Source organism: Sciurus vulgaris, assembly GCF_902686455.1.
Source record: "Sciurus vulgaris genome assembly, chromosome: 12".
In the NCBI taxonomy this organism is placed as follows: Eukaryota; Metazoa; Chordata; class Mammalia; order Rodentia; family Sciuridae; genus Sciurus; species Sciurus vulgaris.
The window spans coordinates 60,099,740-60,124,565 of NC_136473.1; the positions used below are offsets into that span (position 1 = coordinate 60,099,740).

General features: G+C 34.6%; 1 protein-coding gene across 1 annotated transcript in view; it reads right to left on the reverse strand.

Annotated features, from left to right (window-relative positions):
- The window catches only part of DNAH14 (dynein axonemal heavy chain 14), a gene marked incomplete at its 3' end in the record, with an annotated part of 400,436 nt that extends 376,109 nt beyond the window's left edge, over positions 1-24,327 (reverse strand). The window contains exons 1-6 of the mRNA XM_079107288.1: positions 24,187-24,327; positions 18,185-18,348; positions 8,394-8,543; positions 5,244-5,374; positions 2,323-2,475; positions 1,102-1,217 (exon numbers count right to left, since the gene is read on the reverse strand). Coding sequence (XP_078963414.1) covers positions 1,102-1,217; positions 2,323-2,475; positions 5,244-5,374; positions 8,394-8,543; positions 18,185-18,348; positions 24,187-24,218 — 746 coding nt within the window. The 5' untranslated portion in view covers positions 24,219-24,327. The remainder of the gene's footprint in view (positions 1-1,101; positions 1,218-2,322; positions 2,476-5,243; positions 5,375-8,393; positions 8,544-18,184; positions 18,349-24,186) is intronic.
- Between the last annotated feature and the right edge of the window lie 499 nt (positions 24,328-24,826).

The window sequence follows — 24,826 nt, forward strand, 5'->3', positions numbered from 1 at the left end:
TTATCTGAAATCATTTTATATAATTAGTTACTTATATCCACCTCCCTCCATTGGAATCTAAGTTCTGTAGAAACACACTTTGTATATTTTTTCATGGTTCCATTGCCTGTGCTCACAACAGTGAAACAGAATAGGTACATGATAAACATTATTCAATAAATAACTTCTCTACCACAAAATCCCACATACTTCTCTTATTGGAAAGCTGTTTAATCCATTTGTTATATTAAATATAATAATTTAAAATATTTTTTAAAATATCAGGTTAGGGCTTTAGCTCAGTGGCAGAACACTTGCCTAGCATGTATGAAGCCCTGGGTTTAATACCTAGCACCACACAAATTGTGCGTGTGTGTGTGGGGGGGTGTTATTTAGTTTCTCTTCCTAGTCCCCAGCAAACAGCAGCAGACCATAAGAAAAGGCAGACATTTGAGAAGAAAAAAGAAAATTATAAAACTAGGTACTGTATAAACATTGAAAGAACAACAGTCTGGGTCTACTTTGTGAGAAAAGAGAATATTAGGAATCCTGTTGTAGTGTAATGTAAAGTATCTTAGACAAATCTTTCAATGATAAACCTGAATCAACAAGTTGCCCCTCACCCTTGTTTTATTTTCTTTCATAACATTCAACTCTACCTGATATTTTACATATATACGTATTTGGTTATTACCTCTCACCTACTATGATATAGGTTCTTTGAGAGCTATATAATTGTTTGGTTTGTTTGACAGAGTAACCTCAGCATCTAGAATAACACCTGATTCTCAATTAATGAAGAAATAAATGACAATTAATGAATAAACAAATGCATAGAAAAAGGGTAAACTAAGGTCAACATAGTCTATTTAAATATCTTTGACTATAAAATATATTTTTTTGGCAATATTTATCCAAAAAGACTAAAATTAAGAGTTTTAATACTTAAAGGAGTAAGTTTCCTTTATCTAAAATACTTTTTATGGAGCATCCTATTTCTGCTATAATTCCCTATAAACATGATATTGCTATAATAGAACACAGATGTCATCCAGGCTATGGTTCTTACAACGGGATCAAACTACAAAAGAAAAAAATTGGTTTCATTTTCGTTCATCTCACCGGAATTTGGAAAATATCTTAAATCTCTGTAATAAATAGTAAAAATGTCTTTCTGAAAGCCATTCCAAAACAGGTGTGAGCTCCACATCTTCTATATTGCCACTTAGTTTAACAACCTACAAGCATAAAAAGCACAAAAGTTGGACTTTCTTTTAAAAATAGCTGCTATTTTCAAGAAATTAATAAAGTCTGTGTTTGGGGTTCATAACTACTCGTGCTTAAAATTAAGTTTTTTTCTGTATCTGAACCCTCATTTACTTCAACTGTTTTGCTTTACCTTCACACACTTCCTCTAGACTTGCCTTTCTCCTGCTACTTATTGTGCTCTAATGGAGAAAAGATAGGAGAAACTTCTTCCTTACTAGGAGATACTTTTCAGAAATGACTATGCAAATTTTGAGTCCCACAATTTTTATGCTTTCCTTAGTATTTATGAACTCAATTTAAACTACACAGATATAGTGCTCCAATTTATAATCTCAGTTCTCAAATACTCCACTTTTACATTTAAAAAACCTAACATTCACTAAGGAATTTTGTCTTCCTAAGAGTTCATTTGCCCACTGGAATGTTAAAATATTCATATATTTCTCTCAGAAATATAAAAAAAGTATGTCTTTATCAGCATATACATATCTATGTATATTTTTATTTATACAAAAATGATTCTTTCCATTTTCACTCCACATCATTTCCATATCTGTACATCCAGCTCTATTTTATACAGATGTGGTCCTGCAAAGCATACTTTAGTTGGGAGGCTGGGAGACCAGAGGAAGACAGATACCAAATAAGGGATTGAAAGAAGTAATTGTATAGTTATAACTTAGGTTAAGTATCAAAGTGCTATGTAATAGGGGGATTTCTGTATCTGGCAATAAAGTTTCTAATGTGCCCACGAAGAGCATTCTTATCTTTATAATTATCATTCCTGTTATACCAGCAAATGCCTGTTTTCTAGTTCTTCCTTTAAAAATTATACAAAATATTAATATAGCTTTGAGACCTAGAAAATTTCTTAAAATTGAATCCTCAAACCTAAATTTATATAAAGAAGAAAAAAGTCTCTATTAAATAGTTCTCCCAAGGAGATTCTTAAATATAAACTGTTTCTCAAATGTCCAAACTTCTCTAAAACACAAAGACAAATTCATGCAATTAAATTCTAAATTGGATAATATTTTTCTATTCTAAAAGCTGAAAACACCCATTATATATTACCTTTGAGACAAATGAAGCAGTAATAATCCAAAATTCTTTGCAATTTTTAGCTCTATGGGTAGAGACTACTTGAGGATCATATGGGTTGTAAAGTCCTTCAGGGTTATACCGAGGAATGCAATATACAAATTCCCCATCATCTTTCAAAGGTTCCTGAGATGAAAAAAATCTTAATTTGACAAACTTAACTAATAAGTGGTTGAAATGAAACAATATTAATATTAATATATCAATTTATATTAATATAAAGATTAAAAATATGATTGAACTGGGAATGTGAGCTTAATGGTAGAGTACTTGCTTAGCACACATGAGACCCTGGGTTTGATCCCCAGCACCAGGTTTAAAAAAAATAATAATAATAAAAATAGAAATAGAAATATCATTAAGGAAAACCAACATCAAAATGTGTGAAATAAAAGTTCAAAAAGATTAATCTTATGAAAGATTTCATATATTTAATTTTCATTCTCAAACACAGTGCAGTGATAAAACATTCAGAAAAAATGTATCCATCTGCTTACTAATGCAAGTAATGCATGCTTACTAACCCAAAGAACTTGATAACATACTATCGCCGCACTTCCCACAGGTGAGGGAAAGGGTTCCTGTCTGAGGGATGGACTGGCTGCAAAATAATAACTAAGAAATTTATTTAACTGTTATAACAAGAGGACACAGAATTATCTTTAGAATAGGGACATGACCCATTGAGCAGTCCAGAAGGGTCTGTCTCTAACAAATGAAGGATCCCGCCCGTTTTCTTTACAGTGGTACAGATCAAAAGGGGACCCATAGAAGCTGCTTCTGTGAAAAACAGGATGCCAGGTGGAGGTAAGCAAGCTATTTGACTCCAGCAGGTCATTCCCACATCCACGGCCTGCATTCAAACTTCAGAGGTGAACCAACAGCAGGGTAACCACATGCTTCAGGCAATCTCGAACAATATTCCATAACTGTGAGTTCTTGAAGCCAGATTTCTCTAATAGTTGAACCAAGCTTGGTTTTCCTGCAGACCATGAGCTCCCCGCAATAAACCTTTTACATATATGCCATTTTCCAATAAATTTATTTGCCAACACCAGAAAACTTGGGCATATTAGACTTATCAATTATTTTGATAATGATGGTGGATAATAACAGTAGCTAATATTTGTTAAGAAATATTTCTTAAGTATTCCATATACATTGGCTAAACTATAAAAGTTTAATATCTTAGGTCTGGGGAAATAGCGCAGGTGGTAGAGTGCTTGCCTTGTAAGCATAAGGCCCTGGGTTCGATCCCCAGCACCAAAAAAAAAAAAAAAAAAAAAAAAGGGTTCATAAATAATAGTCACTGCTACCAAAATGTACCAGAAATCACCTCTTTATAAAAGTTTAATGTCTTAACTTTAATTTCTTAAATTTAAAGGAATTATTAAGGGTTGATACATTTTATCTTGTTAAACAGATGCAGAAATTAAAAATTTGATAAACTGGGGAATGTGAAAAATGTCACAAATATCAGAAGTGGCAAAGTTGGAATTTAAATCCAAGTCTCACTCTAAACTCATGTTTAAAGTTTCTGCAATAATATATAAAGCCTCTCCCTCATTTAATTGGTATTTTTTAGAAATGGGCTGTTTTACATTAAGAAAAATTTTAAGTGTAAATTTTAAGCTACCTTCTTTTAGTTTTCAAACTTTTACTGATGAAATCAATTCTGTAATTATAAGGAAGTTAAATTTAGTCTTCTCTGGGCAATTAAATTTTATTATAAGAAAAAAACATTTAGTATTAGTGATGCTTTCAGAAGCTATTGAATTAAGTAGCTGAACACTTTCTCAATTCTTTCTTCACATACAACTGAAACATACCTTATTTAAAGAGTCCAAAGACTCATGTACAGCTGAGGTTTTATGTTGTGTTCTTTAAAAAATATTACATACACGATCTTCCTGGCACTATAGCACATTGATTTAATTTTCACAATGCTCTAGAGTAACTTCTATTATCACCATTTCAAAGCCAAAGAAAATAAGACCCAGAAACAATAGCAACTTGGCCAAGATAACTCAGTAAGTTACAGAGATTCAAAACTCCATGAATTTGATTCCTTTGTGCATGTACTTTTCCTCTACATTATGATGTCTCTGAACAATGTCCAAATGATCACTTATCCTAATGCTAACAGTCTAGAGCTGAGATCAGCAAACCATAACCTGGGCCACATGTGTTTTTTTGTAAATAAATTTTATTGGAACATACACCCATTTGTTTACATATCATTTATCAATGATTTTGCACTGCAATTACAGAGTTGAGTAGTTACAACAGAGATCAAAAGACCTGCAAAGTCTGAAATATATATTATCTGGTCCTTTTCAGAAAAAGTTTGCTGACCCCAGGTTTAGAGCAGTGTTTTTAATTATGCATTAAAATCACCTGAGAGCTTAATACAGCTTGCAAGACCCCATCTGTGAAGTTTCTGATTCACTGGGTCTAGGATTGTGAATGACAATATTTATTTTTAATAAGTTTCTTCAATAAACTTCTTTTATTTCTTTTTAAATCACACACCAAAAAAAAAAAAAAAAAAAAAAAAAAACTGACATACCAGAATAAAAGAGTAGATTCTAATTTCAGGCACATGGTATCCCTTCCTGGGGACCAAAAGCAGTTAAAGGAGGGAATAACAGAGGACAAATATGTTGATGCATCACAGACTTAAAATGTATAGGTCTTATTCATTCTCTGTTCTTTAAAGAAGTGGAACAAAATAATGTCAAATACTTTTTATAAGCATTTATCATGAAATAAGTATTGCAATTTGATTTTAACATAATATCTGATTTTGATGTAATATTTGAAATGTATTAAATAGAAATTAAAATAGTTTCAAATATCGATTTTTTAGTCCAAAATTAAATAAAGTACAATACCTTTAGAGTAATCTTCTGAACTGCAATTTTGGAACTATGATATTTCAAGTCTTTTGGTAATAAGTCAGTTTCCCAGCCAAGCTTTTCTCTTAGCCTAGTAATATGTCTTATGACATCATCCTCTTTTGGTTCTGGTACAGAATATTTAAAAAAATAAAAGTTCAATGTAAGAGCAAATGTGGTATCACTTAAGGATAATGTATAATATTTCAAATATTTCTACACAGAATTTATAACAAAGTTAACATAAAACTATAAAATGAAAGGAGGAAGTATAGCTTAAAATTCAGTCTTAACAAGAACTTGAAAAGAGGAACAATATTTATCTACTTAAAGATATCACAAAAGATCTAATTCTGAGTCATAGAAAATAAGAGGAAAGACTAAAACTGGGGATGGAATGCAGGGCCTTATACATCCTAGGCAAGCACTCCATCAGTCAGTTTTACTCCCAGTTTCAAGGCTTATAAAAGGCCTGAGCTAGAGGAGGAAGGGATGACAATACAGGATGGAGGCATTCTTCCTCAAGATACTCATTAAACACTTTTCAGACCATATCTTTTTGATCTCTTAGCTGGCAGCTAAGAATTTTCTCCTTCTTGAAATAGTCTTTTTTATTTTTTTATTTTTTGGATTTTATTCATCATGCTGTACACCACTTGTTCTTTAAATTCTCTTAAAAATTAACAAATTAAAATTGTACATACTTATGGGGGTACAGTGATAATTGAAAACATGCATGTAATGTGCAATAATAAAATCAGGGTCAATAGCATTTCCATCTTCTTAAATATTCTTTATTTGTGTTGGGAAATTTCAAAGTCCTCTGTTTTGGTTCTTTTTAAAACTTTCAATAAATTGTTGGAACTACTATCACCCTACTGTGCTAAAATATTAGAACTTATGCCTACTAGTTTAAAATTTCTGATAAACATCCTAATTTGATGTTCTTTGACTACTACTCTGAATTTTTCTTATGATGGAATTCTAAAAGTCAGATTATTGGTCAAAGGCTATGAAAAAAATATGAAAGTTCTACACACTCCTTTAGAGACTTAATAAGGACTCTATTCATTTTGAATCAAGTAAGCTGTCTGGATTCTATCAGACAGGGGCAGAATTGGGAAATGAAATTTCTTTTTCTTTCTCCTTAAGGATTAGGTAATGTCATTGCTACTATCATTCACATATTTATTAAACAGAGTCATGGTTAAACAAACAAAAAAATCAAGAGGAAATTTGCCTCCTCTATAAATGTATTCATTATGTGGCCTTCTTCTATCCTCCTTCCTAGCCTTCCTAGCCTCTAATGACAACTCTTCAACTCTCTGTATGAAATCAACTTTTTTTAGCTTCCCCATTAGAATGATAATATGTGTCATTTGCCTTTCTGTGCCTGGCTTACTTCATTTAACATAATGTTCTCCAGTTCCATCCATGTTACCCCAAATAACAGGATTTCATTCTTCTTAGGTCCAAACAATATTCCTTTATATATTTATATCACATTTTAAAATCCATTCATTAATTCATGGACATCTTGGTTGATTCCATATGTTGGTTCTTATGAATAGTGCTAGAGTAGCCATGGATTTCCTTGATATACTGATTTCATTTCTACTTGAATATATATCCATCAACTTGAAACCACTGGATCATATAATAATTCTATTTTCAGTGTTTTGAAGAACCTCCACATTGTTTTCCGTAATGGTTGTACTAATTTCCATTCCTAACCAGCAGTGTATTAAGAGTTTCTCTTGCTCCAAATCCCTAACAGCATTTGTTTAGTTTTTGTCTATTTTACTATAGCCATTCTAACTGGGATGAGATGATATCTCATTGTGGTTTTGATCTGCAATTCCCTGATAATTAGTAATGTTGAGCAACTGTCATAAAATTGTTGGTTATTTGTATGTCTGCATTTGAGAAACATCTATTCAGATAATTTGCCCATTTATTTCTACTTGGGTTATTTGGGGGGGGTTGCTCCTTATATATTCCGGTTATTAATCCCTTGTCAGATTAGTTTGCAAAGTTTTTCTCCTATTCTGCAGGTTATCTCTTCACTCTGTTGATTGGTTCTTTTGTCCTGCAGAAGTTTCCTATTAAGCTTCTTTAAAAAAAAAAAAAATCATGAGAGGAAAAACATACAAAAAGCCATGCTTGCAATACCAGCTATTCTAAAAAGTTATTCTAGAGTTCTGGCACTCCAGGAATCACACACACTATCTGACTAAAAAGTCTTCTTCCCTGAAGATTGAATGAGATTTGAGCTACTATATGAAACAGTGTCAGGACTGGATAAGGAGCCCTAATGTCTTACTTCCTCAAAGTCAAAAAAGGGAAGAGAGACTTTAGAAAGAGTCTGCTGGCAAGATGGAGTATTCCAGAATATAATATCACAGGAGTGACAGCACATTCTATTGACAGGAGCAGTCACACAGGTTCCACTCACACTCAAGGGGAGGGTGTGAACCCACCACATCCATGCAGGTTTTGTGCTACTTGAGACATTAGTAATTTTCAAGATACTTCTTAAAAAAAAAAAAGAAAAAAGAAACAGAAGAAGCCTGTATGACTGAGGAGTCCTGACACTTAAGTTTCAATAGCTTGATTATAAATCCACCTCTGAACCATGATATTACAGTGAAAAACTAAAAAGTTTCCTTTTCCTATAAAACTTAAAATATTAATACAAATTATTAATACAAATAAGAATTTCAGTTACAGAAAAAAAAACACCATCTATGCAATTTTAGTAGAGAAAAAGTTGTTGAAATTAACTGTTTGGTGATTTGAACTCTTTATCAAAGACATGAAATTGTTAAATATGATACCATCAAGTTATACTACAAAGATAAAACTACACATTTTATCTTGTAGTTCTAAAAGCATAATAACCTTCAGAGATTGTCCTTAAATTGGAACATAATTGTTGAACAGTCTGTCAATTTTTTAAGATTTTACATTAAGACAAAAAAATTTTGTCAAATCTTTAAGCAACCAAACATAAAATTCAGGAAGACTGTTTTTTTTTCTTTTTTCCCCAAAATCAGTGTCCAACATAAGCACACAAACCACAGGAAGTTTTTTTTTTTTTTTAAAAGCATCGTTTTCTAAGCAAGCTATTTCAGTGATGATACATACCTGTTTTGTCATATGATACAAAACTGACTTTCCTAGCTTTGGGATAAGCAAGAGTATGCTCCTGTTTTCCCCCTGATTTCCTTTTCTCTTTATGGGTAGCTGGTTGTAGGGCAACTGTACGTGGCTGAGTTATGCTTTCTTTAAGGAAATCTGAAAATAAAACCATTATCAACTGAATAACTATGATGAACATTAATAATACCATAGTAATTCCATATACTGAGCAATATAGTTGATCATTATGAGGCACTATAATAACACAGTAGTTAAGAGTACAGGCTGAGAATCAAACCCCCTGCATTCCAAACTCAGAGACAAACTTTACAATGTGTAGTTACAAGTGATTTACCTTGTAAGTTACCTGTCTGCCTTACCTTCCTCAGCTTTGAAATGAGGAGTGTTATAGTAAGAACTTCATAGGCTTAAAATTCTTAAACTAGAAAGTGATTACTAAGGTAAATATTAGTTGTGATTTTGTTATTACACTAAATCTTTAAAGTATAAATTCTCATATACACAGAAAAAAACCCATGTATTAACTAACTTGGTAAATGAACATAAAAAACAATTAAATATAAATGCAAAAGTATAGCAAAGGATCCATTTCTCCTATTTCTTCTATGGTTTACCTAATTGGTGAGTTTTCAACACATAGAAGAAAGGGAAACTATTGAAAATAGAAGTTTTAATTAAGTAATCCATTTTTGCAGCGGGGTCTTACTATGTTTCCAAGGCTGTTCTCAACCCCCTGGGCACAAGCAAATCCTCTTGCCTCAAAAAACAGCAAGTGTGCAACACTGCACCTGGCAAGAGAGCTTTTTAGAAGCAAATACATTTTTACTTGCTCCCCTCATTTATTTAACAATTATTTATGTAGTGCAAGAAATCAAGTTATAATCTAATAGGGGATAAGACACAATAATTACAAACAAAACAATGTGTACAAATGAAATAACCAGTAAATTATATTTCAGCCAATAGTTCCAATTCAGAGAGAGATTTCCAATTCATACGATCAGAGACACACACTTTCCCTGTTTTTAATTGTGGGGTGAGGGAATAGGGCTGAGATGAGAGAAGGACAAGAGGACTGTTGAAGAGATCACAATGAGAAAATGTGACCTTTCTTGGAAGATTGTGTGAGATAGTTTTGAAAACTTTCTGCTAGCATTAATCTCTATTCCCAGAGTTTCTCCTACCTCCCGGCTTTAACTGAAAACTAATTATTCCCTAAGACACCACTGATATGCAACCCTCTCAAGTGCTTGTTGTTTCTATTCTTACATTCTGTCTAGCCCCAGATTGGAAAGGGGGCTCATTTTCCTCCTTGCTCATCATTCACTAATTTCAAATCATTACAACTTGCTCTCTTTTTAAAACAACATAAAATATAATCCTATTCCTTTGAAACTAATGCTTTTTTGTTACACCAATACCCTTTTGGTCTTCTTTGACATCTGCCAATTGCCTAGTCTGTCAACTAATCTGGAACTCCAGCTCCAGAAAAGGCTCACTTTTTCCATATGAAACCTGCTACCATTTGGATAACTTCAGTGTTTCTGAAATAAGACCTGTTTGATACCATGCTAGATGTTCTCACAGCTTTAGTCTACCTTAACCAATCACACCCAAGCAACTTCATGCCACATCTCTGGCATAGTACTTATGGTTTTACTTTTAGATTGGCCTAAAGTAAGTATAGTCAACAACATATGTAGCTCCACATGTGGTTACTGTTACATCATTGAGCTTGTCATCACTTGTCCTGTTATGATTTGCATCTGGAATGTCCTTCAAAGGCTCATGTGTTGAACGTTTGGCAATGTTTAGGTGGAGATTTTAGGAAATGGGATTATGAGGGCTCTAATCTCATCAGTAGATTAATTGATTCATGGATTTGTGATTTGAATTATTGAGAGGTGGTGGAAACTATAGAAGGAGGGACCTAGTTACAGGAAGTGGGTGTTAGAAGGACACCCTTGATGTTCCGCTTCACTTCAGGCCCAAAACAATGGAGCTCACTGAAGATGGACTGAAACCTCTGAAACATGAGCCAAAATAAATAGCTCTTTCCCTAAGCTGATTTTCACAACTCATAGAAGTTAAGATGGAAATTTGATTTTATATCTTTTGCCACAAATATAATATATTCTGGGCATGGTGGCCCACACCTATAATCTCAGTGACTTGGGAGGGTAAGGCAGGAGAATTGCAAATTGGAGGCCAGCATTAGCAGTTTAGGGAGACTTTTAGCAACTTGGCAAGACCCTGTCTCAATAATAAAAAATAAAAAGGACTGGGAATGTATCTCAGTGGTAAAATATCCTTGGGTTCAATCCCCAGTACCCACAATTTTATATAGATTTGGGGGTGGTTATAATGGTGGGTGCCTATAATCCCAATCTCTCCAGAGATTGAGGGAGGAGGATTATGTGTGAATTTAATATTTAATATAGAATATAGGAAAAGATATATTATTTAAAATGTCAAAATATTGGTCCAGATCAGAGGGTAAAAAGGCCTCAAGATGTGTCAGGGTTGTTTTGTTTAAAATTGTTAAATACCTAGCACGTTCACATTCCAACAGAAAAGAGTAGAAAGGAAGATATGAGAGAAGATAATGGATGGACTCTAGGTTCCTGAGGTCATGGAAGGAGAGGAGCTCTAGAATGAGGTGGTGGATTTACCTTAAAGGAAAAGGGGTAAAATTATCATCTAAGACAAGTACTGCAGATGGGGCTGGAAGCTTGTAAGAGTGAGGATACTGAAGAGCTGGATAAAATAGGAAGTCGTATTTACAAAGTAAGAATTAAAATACTGGAAATTATAGAATTTGAGCTAGGGAGAAGGAAGAGAGACAAAAAATGCAGTTGTAAAGATCTTCACCTTAAAAAAGACATGAAAGAGTACTGCAAAGTGTAAATTGGTGCAGAGACATCAGACATTCTTTTCTTTTTCTATTGTAAACAAATGGGATATATTTTGCTTCTCTGTACATGGAGTAAAGGCATACCATTCGTGTAATCATAAATTTACACAGGGCAATGTTATTTGATCCATTCTGCCATTTTTCCCCCTTCCTCCCCCACCCCCCACCTCTCTTTTCCCTCTATACAGTCCTTCCTTCCTCCATTCTTGCCCCCCTCCCTAACCCTAACCCTAAACCTAAACCTAACCCTAACCCTAACGCAAACCCCTCCCACCCCCCATAGTATGTCATCATCCGCTTATCAGCAAGATCATTGGTCTTTTGGATTTTTGAGATTGGCTTATCTCACTTAGCATGATATTCTCCAATTTCATCCATTTGCCTGCAAATGCCATAATTTTATCATTCTTTATGGCCGAGTAATATTCCATTGTATATATATGCAACAGTTTCTTTATCCATTCATCAATTGAAGGGCATCTAGGTTGGTTCCACAATCTGGCTATGGTGACTTGAGCAGCAATGAACATTGATGTGGTTGTATCTCTGTAGTATGCTGATTTTAAGTCCTTTGGGTATAGGCCAAGGAGTGGGATAGCTGGGTCAAATGGTGGTTCCATTCCAAGCTTTCTGAGGAATCTCCATACTGCTTTCCAGAGTGGTTGCACTAATTTGCAACCTAACCAGCAATGTATGAGTGTACTTTTTTCCCCCACATCCATGCCAACACCTATTGTTGCTTGTGTTCTTGATAATCGCCATTCTAATTGGGGTGAGATGGAATCTTAGGGTACTTTTGATTTGCATTTCTCTTATTACTAGAGATGTTGAACATTTTTTCATATATCTTCTGTGAAGTGTCTATTCATTTCCTTAGCCCATTTGTTGATTCGATTATTTGTATTCTTGGTGTAGAGTTTTTTTTTGAGTTCTTTATAGATTCTGGAAATTAGCGCTCTATCTGAAGTATGAGTGGCAAAGATATTCTCCCACTCTGTAGGCTCTCTCTTCACATTGCTGATAGTTTCCTTTGCTGAGAGAAAGCTTCTTAGTTTGAATCTATCCCAGTTGTTGATTCTTGCTTTTATTTCTTGTGCTATAGGAGTCCTGTTAAGGAAGTCTGATCCTAAGTCAACAAGTTGAAGATTTGGACCTACTTTTTCTTCTATAACATGCAAGGTCTATGGTCTGATTTCAAGGTCCTTGATCCATTTTGAGTTGAGTTTTGTGCAGGGTGAGAGATAGGAGTTTAGTTTCATTCTGTTGCATATGGTTTTCCAGTTATCCCAGCACCATTATTGTCCCCTTTGTCTAGTATGAGAAAATTGTATTTATTTGGGTTTATGTCCATGTCCTCTATTCTGTACCATTGATCTACTTGTCTATTTTGGCACCAATACCATGCCGTTTTTGTTTCTATTGCTTTGTAATAGAGTTGAAGATCTGGTATTGCGATACCCCCTGCTTTGCTCTTTCTGCTGAGGATTGCATTAGCTATTCTGGGTTTCTTATTCTTCCAGATGAATTTCAAATTGCTTGTTCTATTTCTGAAAGGTACATCATTGGGACTTTAATTGGAATTGCATTGAATCTGTATAGCACTTTTGGTAGTATGGCCATTTTGACAATATTAATTCTGCCTATCCAAGAACATGGAAGATCTTTCCATCTTCTAAGGTTTTCTTTAATTTCTTTCTTTAGTGTTCTGTAGTTCTCATTGTAGAGGTCTTTCACCTCTTTTGTGAGACTGATTACCAAGTATTTTTTTTTTAATGCTATTGTGAATAGGGTAGTTTTCCTAACTTCTCTTTCTGAAGATTCATCACTTATGTATAAAAATGCATTGGATTTATGAGCATTGATCTTGTAACCTGCTACTTTACTGAATTCACTTATGAGTTCTAAGAGCTTCCTGGTGGAATGTCCAGGTTCCTCTAAATATATAATCATGTCATCAGTGAACAGGGATAGTTTGATTTCTTCCTTTCCAATTCGTATCCCTTTAATTTCTTTGGTTTGTCTAATTGCTCTGGCTAGAGTTTCAAGGATGATGTTGAATAGAAGTGGTGAAAGAGGGCATCCCTGCCTTGTTCCAGTTTTTAGGGGGAATGCTTTCAGTTTTTCACCATTTAGAATGATATTGGCCATGGGCTTAGTGTAGATGGCCTTTACAATGTTAAGGAATGTTCCCACTACCCCAATTTTTTCTAGTGTTTTGAGCATGAAGGGATGCTGTATTTTATCAAATGTTTTTTCTGCATCTATCGAAATAATCGTGTGATTCTTAACTTTAAGTCTGTTGATATGGTGAATGACATTTATTGATTTCTGGATGTTGAACCAACCTTGCATCCCTGGGATAAAACCCACTTGATCATGGTGCACTATCTTTTTAATATATTTTTGGATGCAATTTGCTAAAATTTTGTTGAGAATTTTTGTGTCGATGTTCATTAAGGATATTGGTCTGAAATTTTCTTTCCTCGATGTGTCTCTGTCTGGTTTAGGTATCAGGGTGATATTGGCTTCATAGAATGAGTTTGGGAGGGTTCCCTCCTCTTGTATTTCATGGAATACTTTGAGGAGTATTAGAATGAGCTCTTCTTTAAAGGTTTTGTAGAACTCGGCTGAGAACCCATCTGGTCCCAGACTTTTCTTTGTTGGTAGGTTTCTGATGACCTCTTCTATTTCATTGCTTGATATTTATTTATTTAAGTTGTGTATGTCCTCCTCATTCAGTTTAGGTAATTCATATGTCTCCAGAAACTTGTTGATGTCTTCAAGGTTTTCTGTTTAGTTGGAATATACATTTTCAAAATAGCTTCTAATTATGTTTTGTATTTCACTCGTGTCTGTTGTGATATTTCCTTGTTCATTCTGAATTTTAGTAATTTGAGTTTTCTCCCTCTTTCTCTTTGTTAGTGTGGCTAAGGGTTTATCAATTGTTTATTTTTTCAAAGAACCAACTATTTATTTTGTTAATTTTTCCGATTGTTTCTTTTGTTTCAATTTCATTGATTTTGGCTCTGATTTTAACTATTTCCTGTCTTCTACTACTTTTGGTGTTGGTCTGCTCTTCTTTTTCTAGGGCTTTGAGCTGTAGCGTTAAGTCGTTTATTTGTTGATTTCTACTTCTTTTGTTGAATGCGCCCCATGAAATTAATCTTCCTCTCAGTACTGCTTTCATAGTGTCCCAGAGGTTTTGATATGATGTGTCTTTGTTCTCGTTTACTTCTAAGAATTTTTTTATTTCCCTCCTGATGCCTTCTGTTATCCATTCATCATATAATAGTGTATTATTTAATCTCCTGGTATTGGAGAAATTTGTTTTTTATTGTGTCATTTCTTTCTAATTTCAATCCATTATGATCTGATAGAACACAAGGTAGTATCTCTATCTTCTTATATTTGCTAACAGTAGCTTTGTGGCATAAAATATGGTCTATTTTAGAGAAGGATCCACGTGCTGCTGAGAAGAAGGTGTATTCATTCTTTGTTGGAAGGTATATTCTATAAATGTCCGTTAAGTCCAAATTGTTGATTGTGTTATTGAGATCTATGGTTTCTTTATTCAATTTTTGTTTGGACAATCTATCCAGTGGTGAAAGATGTGAGTTAAAATCGCCTAGTATTATTGTGTTGTGGTCTATTTGATTTCTGTAATTGAGGTTTTGTTTGATGTACATCGATGAGCCAATGTTCGGGGCATAGATATTTATGATTGTTATGTCTTGCTGATTTATGCTTCCCTTAAGCAGTATGTAATGTCCTTCTTTATCCCTTCTGACTAACTTTGGCTTGAAGTCCACATTATTTGAAATGAGGATGGATACTCCAGCTTTTTTGCTGTGTCCGTGTGCATGGTATGTTTTTTCCCATCCTTTTACCTTTAGTCTATGGGCATGTCTTTCTATGAGATGAGTCTGTTGCAGGCAGCATATTGTTGGATTTTTCTTTTTAATCCAATCTTCCAGTCTATGTCTTTTGACTGATGAGTTCAGGCCATTAACATTCAGGATTATTATTGTGATATGATTTGTATTCCCAGTCATTTGATTCATTTTTGTTTTTTGACATGATTTGGTTTCTCCTTTATTTGGCTATTCCTTTAGGCTAGTTCCTCCCATTGCTGATTTGCATCATTGTTTTTCATCTCTTCTCATGGAATATTTTGCTGAGAATGTTCTATAATGCCAGCTTTCTTTTTGTAAATTCTTTTAGCTTTTGTTTATCATGGAAGGATTTTATTTCGTCATCAAATCTGAAAGTAAGTTTTGCTGGGTATAATATTCTTGGTTGGCATCCGTTTTCTTTCAGGGCTTGGTAAATATTGTTCCAGGCCCTTCTAGCTTTAGGGTCTGGATTGAAAAATGTGCTGATATTCTTATTGGTTCCCCCTGAATGTAATTTGATTCTTTTCTCTCACAGCCTTTAAAATTATGTCTTTATTTTGTATGTTAGGTATTTTCATAATAATGTGCCTTGGTGTGGGTCTGTTGTAATTTTGTATGTTTGGAGTCCTATAAGCCTCTTGTACTTGGTTTTCCATTTCATTCTTCAGACTTGGGAAATTTTCTGATGTTATTTCATTGAATAGATTGTTCATTCCTTTGGTTTGTTTCTCCAAGCCTTCCTCAATTCCAATAATTCTTAAATTTGGCCTTTTCATGATATCCCATAATTCTTGTAGATTCTGTTCATGATTTCTTACCATCTTCTCTGTTTGGTCAACTTGATTTCAAGATTAAATATTTTGTCTTCAATGTCTGTGGTTCTGTCTTCCAGGTGTTCTATCCTATTCGTTATGCTTTCCATGGAGTTTTTAACTTGGTTTATTGTTTCCTTCATTTCAAGGATTTGTTTTTTTTTTTTTTCAATATCTCTAACTCTTTATTGAAATGATCTCTTGCTTCCCGTATTTGCTCTTTTAACTGTTGATTGGTGCGATCATTTAATGCCTGCATTTGCTCTTTCATCTCCTCGTTTGCTTCTCTGATTGTTTTAATTATGTACATTCTGAACTCCCTTTCTGACATTTCTTCTGCTGTGCTGTCATTGGGTTTTATTGATATAGTATCTAGGTTTGTTTGGGACATTTTCTTCCCTTGTTTTCTCATATTGGTCAGATATCAGTGGGACTCTGAGATATTGCAGATATCTCAGATATTTGGCTTATAGTGTCCCTGTAGATTTCCAGTATATCACCTCCCAGCCTTCAGTAACCTTAAGTCTTTGAGGAACTTGATAATGCAGTGCTTCCGAAGAAAGCTGCCCCTAGCCCGGTACTGGTTCCAGGGCTGGGGGCTGGCTCTGTGTGGAAAGGCTCTCTCTCACTGGGCGACCTGCTCCATCAAGCTGGCTGTGGAAGGAGCCTGCCACTGGAGGGAGCAGAGCTGCTTGGGGAAGTCTCTAGCTGCCCTGCCCTGGTCCCAGAAGCCACCTGCAGGCGGGGGCCTGCCGCTGGGTCCAGGGCTTGGAGCTGGCTCTGTGCGGAAAGGCTCTCACTGGGCGGCCTGCTCCAAGAATCTGGCTGAGGAAGGAGCCTGCTGCCAGAAGGAGCAGGGCTGCTTGCGGATGTCTCTGGCTGCCCTGCTCTGGTCCCAGAAGCCACCTGTGGTCCAGGGCCTGCCAGTGGGTCCAGGGCTTGGAGCTGGCTCTGTGCGGAAAGGCTCTCACTGGGTGGCCTGCTCCAAGAAGCTGGCTGTGGAAGGAGCCTGCTGCCAGAGGGAGCAAGGCTGCTTGGGGAAGTCTCTCGCTGCCCTGCCCTGCTCCGAGAAGCTGCCTCTCTCCATGCCTGCCGCCCGGGCCAAGCTTCACCCGGTGGGAGAGACTCACCCCATGGCTCTATGTTAGTCTGAGTCTCTCATTGCCTCCCCTTCTTGAATCCTGGGTTCTGGAGCAACAGGAGATGCAGTCACCCTCTAGTCCGCCATCTTGGATAAGACGTTCTTGGTGATGTTAGTGACTCCTGTTGCTGTTATACTGGTGGTGTGGTAGTGGTTATTATTATTATTATTATAGTTAGATTATGCTCCCTTTAAAAAGCACGCTTTGTACAGCACAATTCACAGTAGCCAAGCTATGAAGCTAATCCAGATGCCCTTCAACAAATGAATGGATAAAGAAAATATGGTATATACACACAATGGAGTATTACCCAGCCACAGGAAGAATGATTTTATATTTGCTGGTAAATGGATGGAACTGAAGACTATCATGCTAAGTGAAGTAAATCAGTCCCGAATTAATAAAGTCAAATGTTTTCTCTGATATGTGGAAGCTAATCCAAAATAAGGGGAGAGGTGTTTAAAAAAAGAATAGAAGAAAGATCCCTGGAGTAGGCAAAGGGAAATGAAGAGAAGGGAGAAGTGGGATAAGGAAAGATAGTTGAATGAATCTGACCTATCTTTCCTTTGTACATGTATAAATATACCACAGTGAATCTCACCATCATGTACATCCACAATATACTAATTTTAAAAACACAAATAAATAGCAGAAAGATCAGTATAGTAGAGGGAAGGGGACAGGGGAGGGAGGAGAGGAGGGAAAGGGGAAGTGCTAGGGACTAAATTATAACAAATTATATTCCATACTTTTATAATTAGGTTAAAATGAATCCTATTATCATGTATCACTAAAAAGAACAAATAATTAAAAGATCTCATCAGAGGAAGAATATAAAAGCAGGCTTTGTATTTTAAGACATTTCTAACTGCATTGCTAATGAAGTTAGCAAAATATCAAATATTGTATTTTGAAAGTAGATTCTAGTACTTCAATCTATTTCACTTGCTTTCTTAATCTAATTTTATGTAAACCTTTTTTCCATTTCCATAAAAGAAAACATAAATCAACATGCCTGGATAGTAATCTTGATAAATTTCTTCTGTTTTCTCTGATTTCAATGGTACAGACAGTCTTTTAAACATTTTACATTTCAGTGTTTCCTCTGCTGGTACTTGAGCTGTCTGATTCACTAATGGTGTGACAACTCTGTATTTTCGTTCTTTATATTTTAAAAACCTAGGATGACAAAGAAAACAATTATAAGAGAATAAATGAATAATCAGTCCAACAAAATATTGATCCATTACCATATTATTGAAAATTCGTTTATAATTTCAGTTTTTACAATTGAAACATGTTTAATAAATGCTGTGATTACCCTTATGTATAAAGATTAAATAATCTGTACTTTAAAATCTAATATCTACCATTTCAAGAAATTTTTTGATAGTTCTAACTGGTTTTAGCATAAGAAAATAAATATCATAAAAGGTCATTGAAAATTTAGGGTTGGTTTCATTTTCGAAGATGAAGGAATGTCTCCAATTAAGTTAGTGACAGAGAAAAGTCAAGTTTTTTCAAAAATTCTTCAATATGTGGGAACAATTCATATATTATCCTTTTTTATGAAAAGAACCCAATCCATACCAGGATTAAAACCCAAATATTTTCACAGCATATTAGCCAACTGTCTACTTTTTAAATGTTGGAAAAAAATCTTTTCTTAAGAACAGAATCCAAAGTTACTACCTACAACCAACTTACACAGTAGACCATATTTTTATCAGGCTGAGGAAATTCATTGTTCTGTAAAGCCTTACATGTACTTCTCAGAGTGCAAAAGTACCTAGTAGTATATTAAACAAAGATACTTAATCACATGGAGAGTTTATTAGGGACTCTTAATTGCTTTTCCTGTGAACAATTTGGGAGCACCCATTTGGTTTATAAAATCTTAAAATGTTTCCTATTCATTGGTACTAAATTGTTTTCCATTTTCTTCACAATCTTCAAGAACTATATACAAATTTTGGATGGTAATCTTTAGGCATTTTATATCTCTGGTTTGGACTTATCTACTTTTTTGATGTCCCAGTAAACAGAAGTTCTTTAGTATCATTTATCTATCTTTGCCCTTATGAATTGTATTATGTCTTCTTTAAGAAATCTTTACTCCCAAATTCTCTTATGTTTTCTTAACAGTTTCAAAGTTTTGTCTTTCATGGGTCTTTTAATTCATACATAAGTTTTTAAATCCTCGAATTTCCAATATGGTGTAAAGGGCAGACTCAATGGCTCTCTCACCCCCAATAAAGTGATAATTGTCAGAGAACCACTATTGAGCACTGATGAGAAGTGGCAGTAGCAACTATCCTTGTCATATTTCTGAATTGAGAAAGAACACTTTTAACACTTGACTATTAAATATGATATTTGCTTTAGTTTTCTGGTAGGAGCCTAAATCAAATAGTTTCTAAGAATAGGAGCCTAAATCAAATAGTTTCTAAGAGAGTTTGTCATTATGAGATTTCATTTTTATCACATGCTTTTCTTCTTTAATAATGGTAATTGATATTGATACATTTTTCTAATGTTGAACTAACATTGCATTTCTGGGATTGGACTGTTCAACTTGGTCCTGATGTATCACTTTTTATACAGTGCTATAATTAGTAGGTTAATATTTCATCTAGGATGTTTGCTCTTAAGGTCATAATAAAATGGACTTGGAAGGTTGTACAAATTATGGTCAGTAGGAACTGCTTTCTGTCTTTCTCTGTGCAGAAGAAATTGTGTAAGACTGGAATTTATTATTTTGGTACTAGAGATTTAATCCAGGGGTGCTTTACCACTATGCTACATTCCCAGCAGTCGCCACTTTTTAAAATTTTGAGACAGGGTCTCACTAAGTTGCTTAGGTTCTCACTAATTTGCTGAGGCTGTTCTTGAACTTGTGATCCTCTTGTCTCAGCCTCCTGAGCCTCTGCCACAGCCCCCAGTGTTGGAATGATCTATTTCTTGAACGTTTGTTAGAACTCATCTTTAATGTGTACAGTCTCTGCATATGGTCTCTGTGTTTTGGGGGTGTGCTGACAGTAGCAGTGATTCACAACTACTACTTCAATAATTTCAGTGATCAAAAACAGTTCATCTTTGCCTGTTATTGAGTCCATTTTGACTACATTTTTTTGTAAAATTTTAGTATTTTGTGTAATTTTTCAATTTTATTGCCATGAAAGAGTTGATAATATTGTCTTTTAATCACAGGTCCCTTTGTATTTGTCTTCTTTTTCCAATCTAGAACTGGTTACAAGACTCCTGAATGGCACTGCTCATTGTTGCAAGATTCACACTGTGGTTCATCTATTTTAGAAGCAATGTGTAAATACAATATCTTGTGAATCAGCTATATCACACAATTTTTATAATGTGTGACATTGGTAATGTAATTTAAATAATTCAATTTTTTACCATACTCAGTTCTAATTTTTTTTCTAATTTCCTTTATGGATCATAATTTCATGAGTTACTTAGAAGTATTTTAAAAATATTATGTTTTGGGTTGGAGATGTAGCTCAGAGGTGGAGTGCATGCTTAGCATGTTCAAGGTCCTGAGTTTGATCTTCAGTATCATGAAGGAAAAAAAACTATTTTATTTCTAAATGTATTGGGATTTTCTAATTTTAATTAATTTCTAATATAATTAAAAGATATCTATATTGGCCTTTTGAAAATTTGCTAGAACAAATTTTATGGTTTCACATGCTCAAGTTCTATAATTATTTCCTGTAACCTAATAGATAATCTCCGTCCGGCAGTTGTTGGTTGCAGTGTTTGACAGTCTGTCAGTCAGTCTGTCTTTCTATCTATCATCTATCTACTTTAAAATAAACACATTAGTGAGTCACAGTGATGCACGCTTACAGTCCCAGTGGCTTAGGAGGCTGAGGTAGGAGAATTGCAAGTTCAAAGCCAGCCTCAGCACTTAGCCAGCCCCTAAGCAACTTAGTGAGACCCTGTCTCAAAATAAAAACATACAATTTTTTTTAAAGGGCTGGGGCTGTGGTTCAGTGGTTAAATGCCCATGGATTCAATCTCTGGTACTGGGGAGAAAAAAAAAAGTGAATTTGGTTGTTCACATCTTCTATATTCTTACTAATTTTGTACTTGGTCTTTCAATTAAAAAGTGATTTATTAAAATTTCCTACTATGATAGACTTGTCAATTTCTCCTTCATTTTGCCAACTTCTGCTTCAAATAGGACTATATACATTTAGAACCTATTGAATTGAACAATTCATCATAAAATAGCCTTAAACTTTAGTTATCTTTTACTTTGCAGACCTTTTTTTTCTGATATTGTATTATTTTCTTGTGATAGTATAATAATGTCTTTGTTTTAAATGTTTTTCCATTTTTTAACCCTTCATCTACTGTCCTATGCTTTTCATATTTCCGTAAGAAGTTTTTTTTGTTTACTTTGACATTTAAAAAATTTAGTCTATTTATATGTGTTTTAGTTACCAGGATACTTTAGATTTGTTTACACCATTTTATTTTGTTTCCTGTGTATTCTTTTTCTTATTTTTTCTATCCTATTTTCTATCTCTATCTTTTTTCTTTCTAGAAAATTTTCTCAACTCTTTCAACACTTTTCTTAATCTTAATTTTTGCTATTATGCATTTAACTTCCAAGAACTATTTTTAATTTTCCAAATGTTCCATATTTTTTATTCTCCAAATGTTCACTAGTTTTCTTGAACCCTTCAGTCATCTAATGATAGCTTTGTGATGATTGTTGTTGAACTTTTCTTCTCTATATATTGTCTGATTCCTCTAAGCTTCTTTATTTGGATTTCTACTATGCTGTAAACTTCCCTCAAATGTCTCATGAGCATGGGTTGCCTGCTTATATTTAAAGAATAATTCCTAAAATGTCATTGAGACAGCTCTTTATGCACTGGCAGAATTGTAAACTGGAGGGTTTCACTGTGGGATGATGCATAGGTCTTTCTTTTAGGCTGATCTTTTTCCCCAGAGAATAATGTTCTTAGCATTTGGTTGTGAGGTTTCTCTTAAGTCTAGCAGGGGAAGAAACCTTGATTTGAGGAGAGTATTATACTTCCAGTTGTGCTCTCAGTTTGATCTACCTAGACAGTAGACCTCCAATCTCCTGTTGGAGCTGAAAGAGAAATAGTCTCTTGGCTATGAGAGGTAGGAAAGGCATTCTGGGTTCTAACTGATTTTCGTACACTTCCAGAGGTTCCTGGTATCTCTATTCTTAAATGTGTGGGGGTTGGGGGTAGGTTTGGGAGGGTTGGGGATGAATCAATCTGCTGTAGGGCCTCACCCACTGCCATCTTGGGTTTCTACGCCTGCCCTATTAAATCAATAATCATTGATCCATTTGTTTTCAAGTTTCCAAAATTTCACTGGTTTCTCTCACATGGTTTTTGTTTCATCTCTCATTCTCTTGTGGTCATCTTGTTTTTAAAACTCTTTTAGTGAGATTTCAGGAAAGAGAATAGTAAAAGCAATGTATTCAATTCATTGAATACATTTAAGTGAGGTAATTTTTCAAATCATTTTTCTTTCCTTTTATAATTCTTATTTTATGAATGTTTGATTGTTCTTGGCTCATAACTTTTCTGTCATTATTTTTAGCTCTTTCTTCCTTCTTAATGCTTTCTGAAAGGGTCTTCCTCATTACAGTTTATTCAGTCATTCTTCACTTTAGGTCATTCTGTTATTCAACTCATCAACTTGGAGTATTTTTTTAACTATGATATTTTTCATACCCAGTACTTCCAATTGGTTCTATAACTCAAAGTTTGTTTTAAATTAAAAATACTTTCTCTTATTTTTGAGGGTACTTTGTATGGTTTAAATTCTTATCCTTTCTGATGCATTATTTCTACTTCACTTTGTATAAAGTGAAATGTAACATAGTAAGTGGGTCTAATCCAGAAGTAGGTTGATTCATGATGCAGAATCTTAGCAAGATTCAGAATTTAACTATCAGGTATCTCTAATAGGAGCAGTGGAGTTTACTAGGGCTGAAATAAGGAATTTTGGAAGTCTGTTTAAGAAGCACTTGGAACCCAGATTCCCTTCTTTATCTCTTATGGCCAAGAGAGTTCTCTTTCAACCATTCTTTATTTTTCCCTGTGAGTTCATATTCATATGGGGTGATCAGCTACCTTGGCTAATAAAACTATCATGAGGGATTTTATATAAGCCCATGATGATACTGTGAAGAGATGGAGATGGGGAATATTTGTCTTTGGACCAAGATCCTCTGGTTATCCACCCAGGATATGAGTTCTGGCCATAACCATTCCCCATGTGCTTATCAGTTCTTCCTCCAACTCACCCCTCTCCCACCCTCCCACCCCCATATACAATGAATGAACCTAAGAAATATTTAGTACTTCTCTACCAGGAACATTGTTCTTTTACTTGACTTTGATCTCCTAGTCTTGTAGGGAGGAAGGGTGGAAGAATGAAAAAGGGAAGCCAGTGCTCAGGGATAGACATGACTGCTCATATCTGCAATTATTCACTTATTCATCTCTACCCTTGACCCATATTGAGATTGTGATCCCTGTCCATACTCTGTTTGATTTAACTATCTTTCTGTCTTGCAGTAGTGATAAGATGCTGCTCCACCCAGGGGAACGTGAACAGACAAAAGAGCCCAGAAATCTCCCCAACCTTTTCTCAATCTGTTCTGTGCTGCTGTTTCCTATTCAAAATCCAGACCTAGGACTAATCACCTTTTGCTCTCCAAGGATTTCTTAGTTGTTGGTTAATTTCTTATACCAATCACCCTCCCTTTCACTTCTTAAATATATTCAAGGGTGGTCTGATGGGGAGAAACTAGGAACTAGTGTTAATTTGCCTATCTTGTCAGGAATCACATTCTATAAAATCAAGGCTTTCTAAACCTCAGAACCCTCAATCAATCCTCACATGGCATTTTAAGTTTTTCCCTATGGTACTGTCTTACTACTAGCCATATATTGTTGAAATCTTACTTTAGAAAAAAATTCACTTATTATATCTTATTTTTACCTTGGTTTTATGTTGCTTTCCTCCTTGTCCATCTCTTGATTCACAGTTGTCAAGTCAATGGGTACAAATGTCTATTTGTTTTCTGAATGAAATGTGAAGTAACTGGCTATAAAAAAAATCCACATCATTTTTTTATATAAAAGACAATTTTACAACTTTGGCTACTGACTTTCAAAACTGCATATATAGCTCCCAACTTCTCAAAAGGCTTAATATAATATCCCAGTTACCTTCAAGTGTTTCTTGTATATGGTATAATTTCCAGATCATTCACTATGAGCTAGTTATCCTTTCAGAACAACCTCTACATTGTCTAACTTCCTTTCTAAGGTAATTTTTCCTTCTTATATTTATGGGTTTAAATGCATAAAAATTTAATTTAAAATAAATTCTATACTAAACACGATAATAAGTGTTAAGTTACTTCATCAGGGGAAATCATCAAAAAGAATTTAAGGGAGTCAACAGAACTGGTTGAACTAATTTCACCATTCACTAAACATCAAAAGACCACATGTATATGCTACCAGCATTCCTCAGATAGAACAGAACAGAACAGAATAAAAGGGAGTGGGCTTTGAAAGAGGAGAAAGGGAGTCTCAGAGTTGGGTCTCAGTGGTAAAGCACATGCTAACCTTGC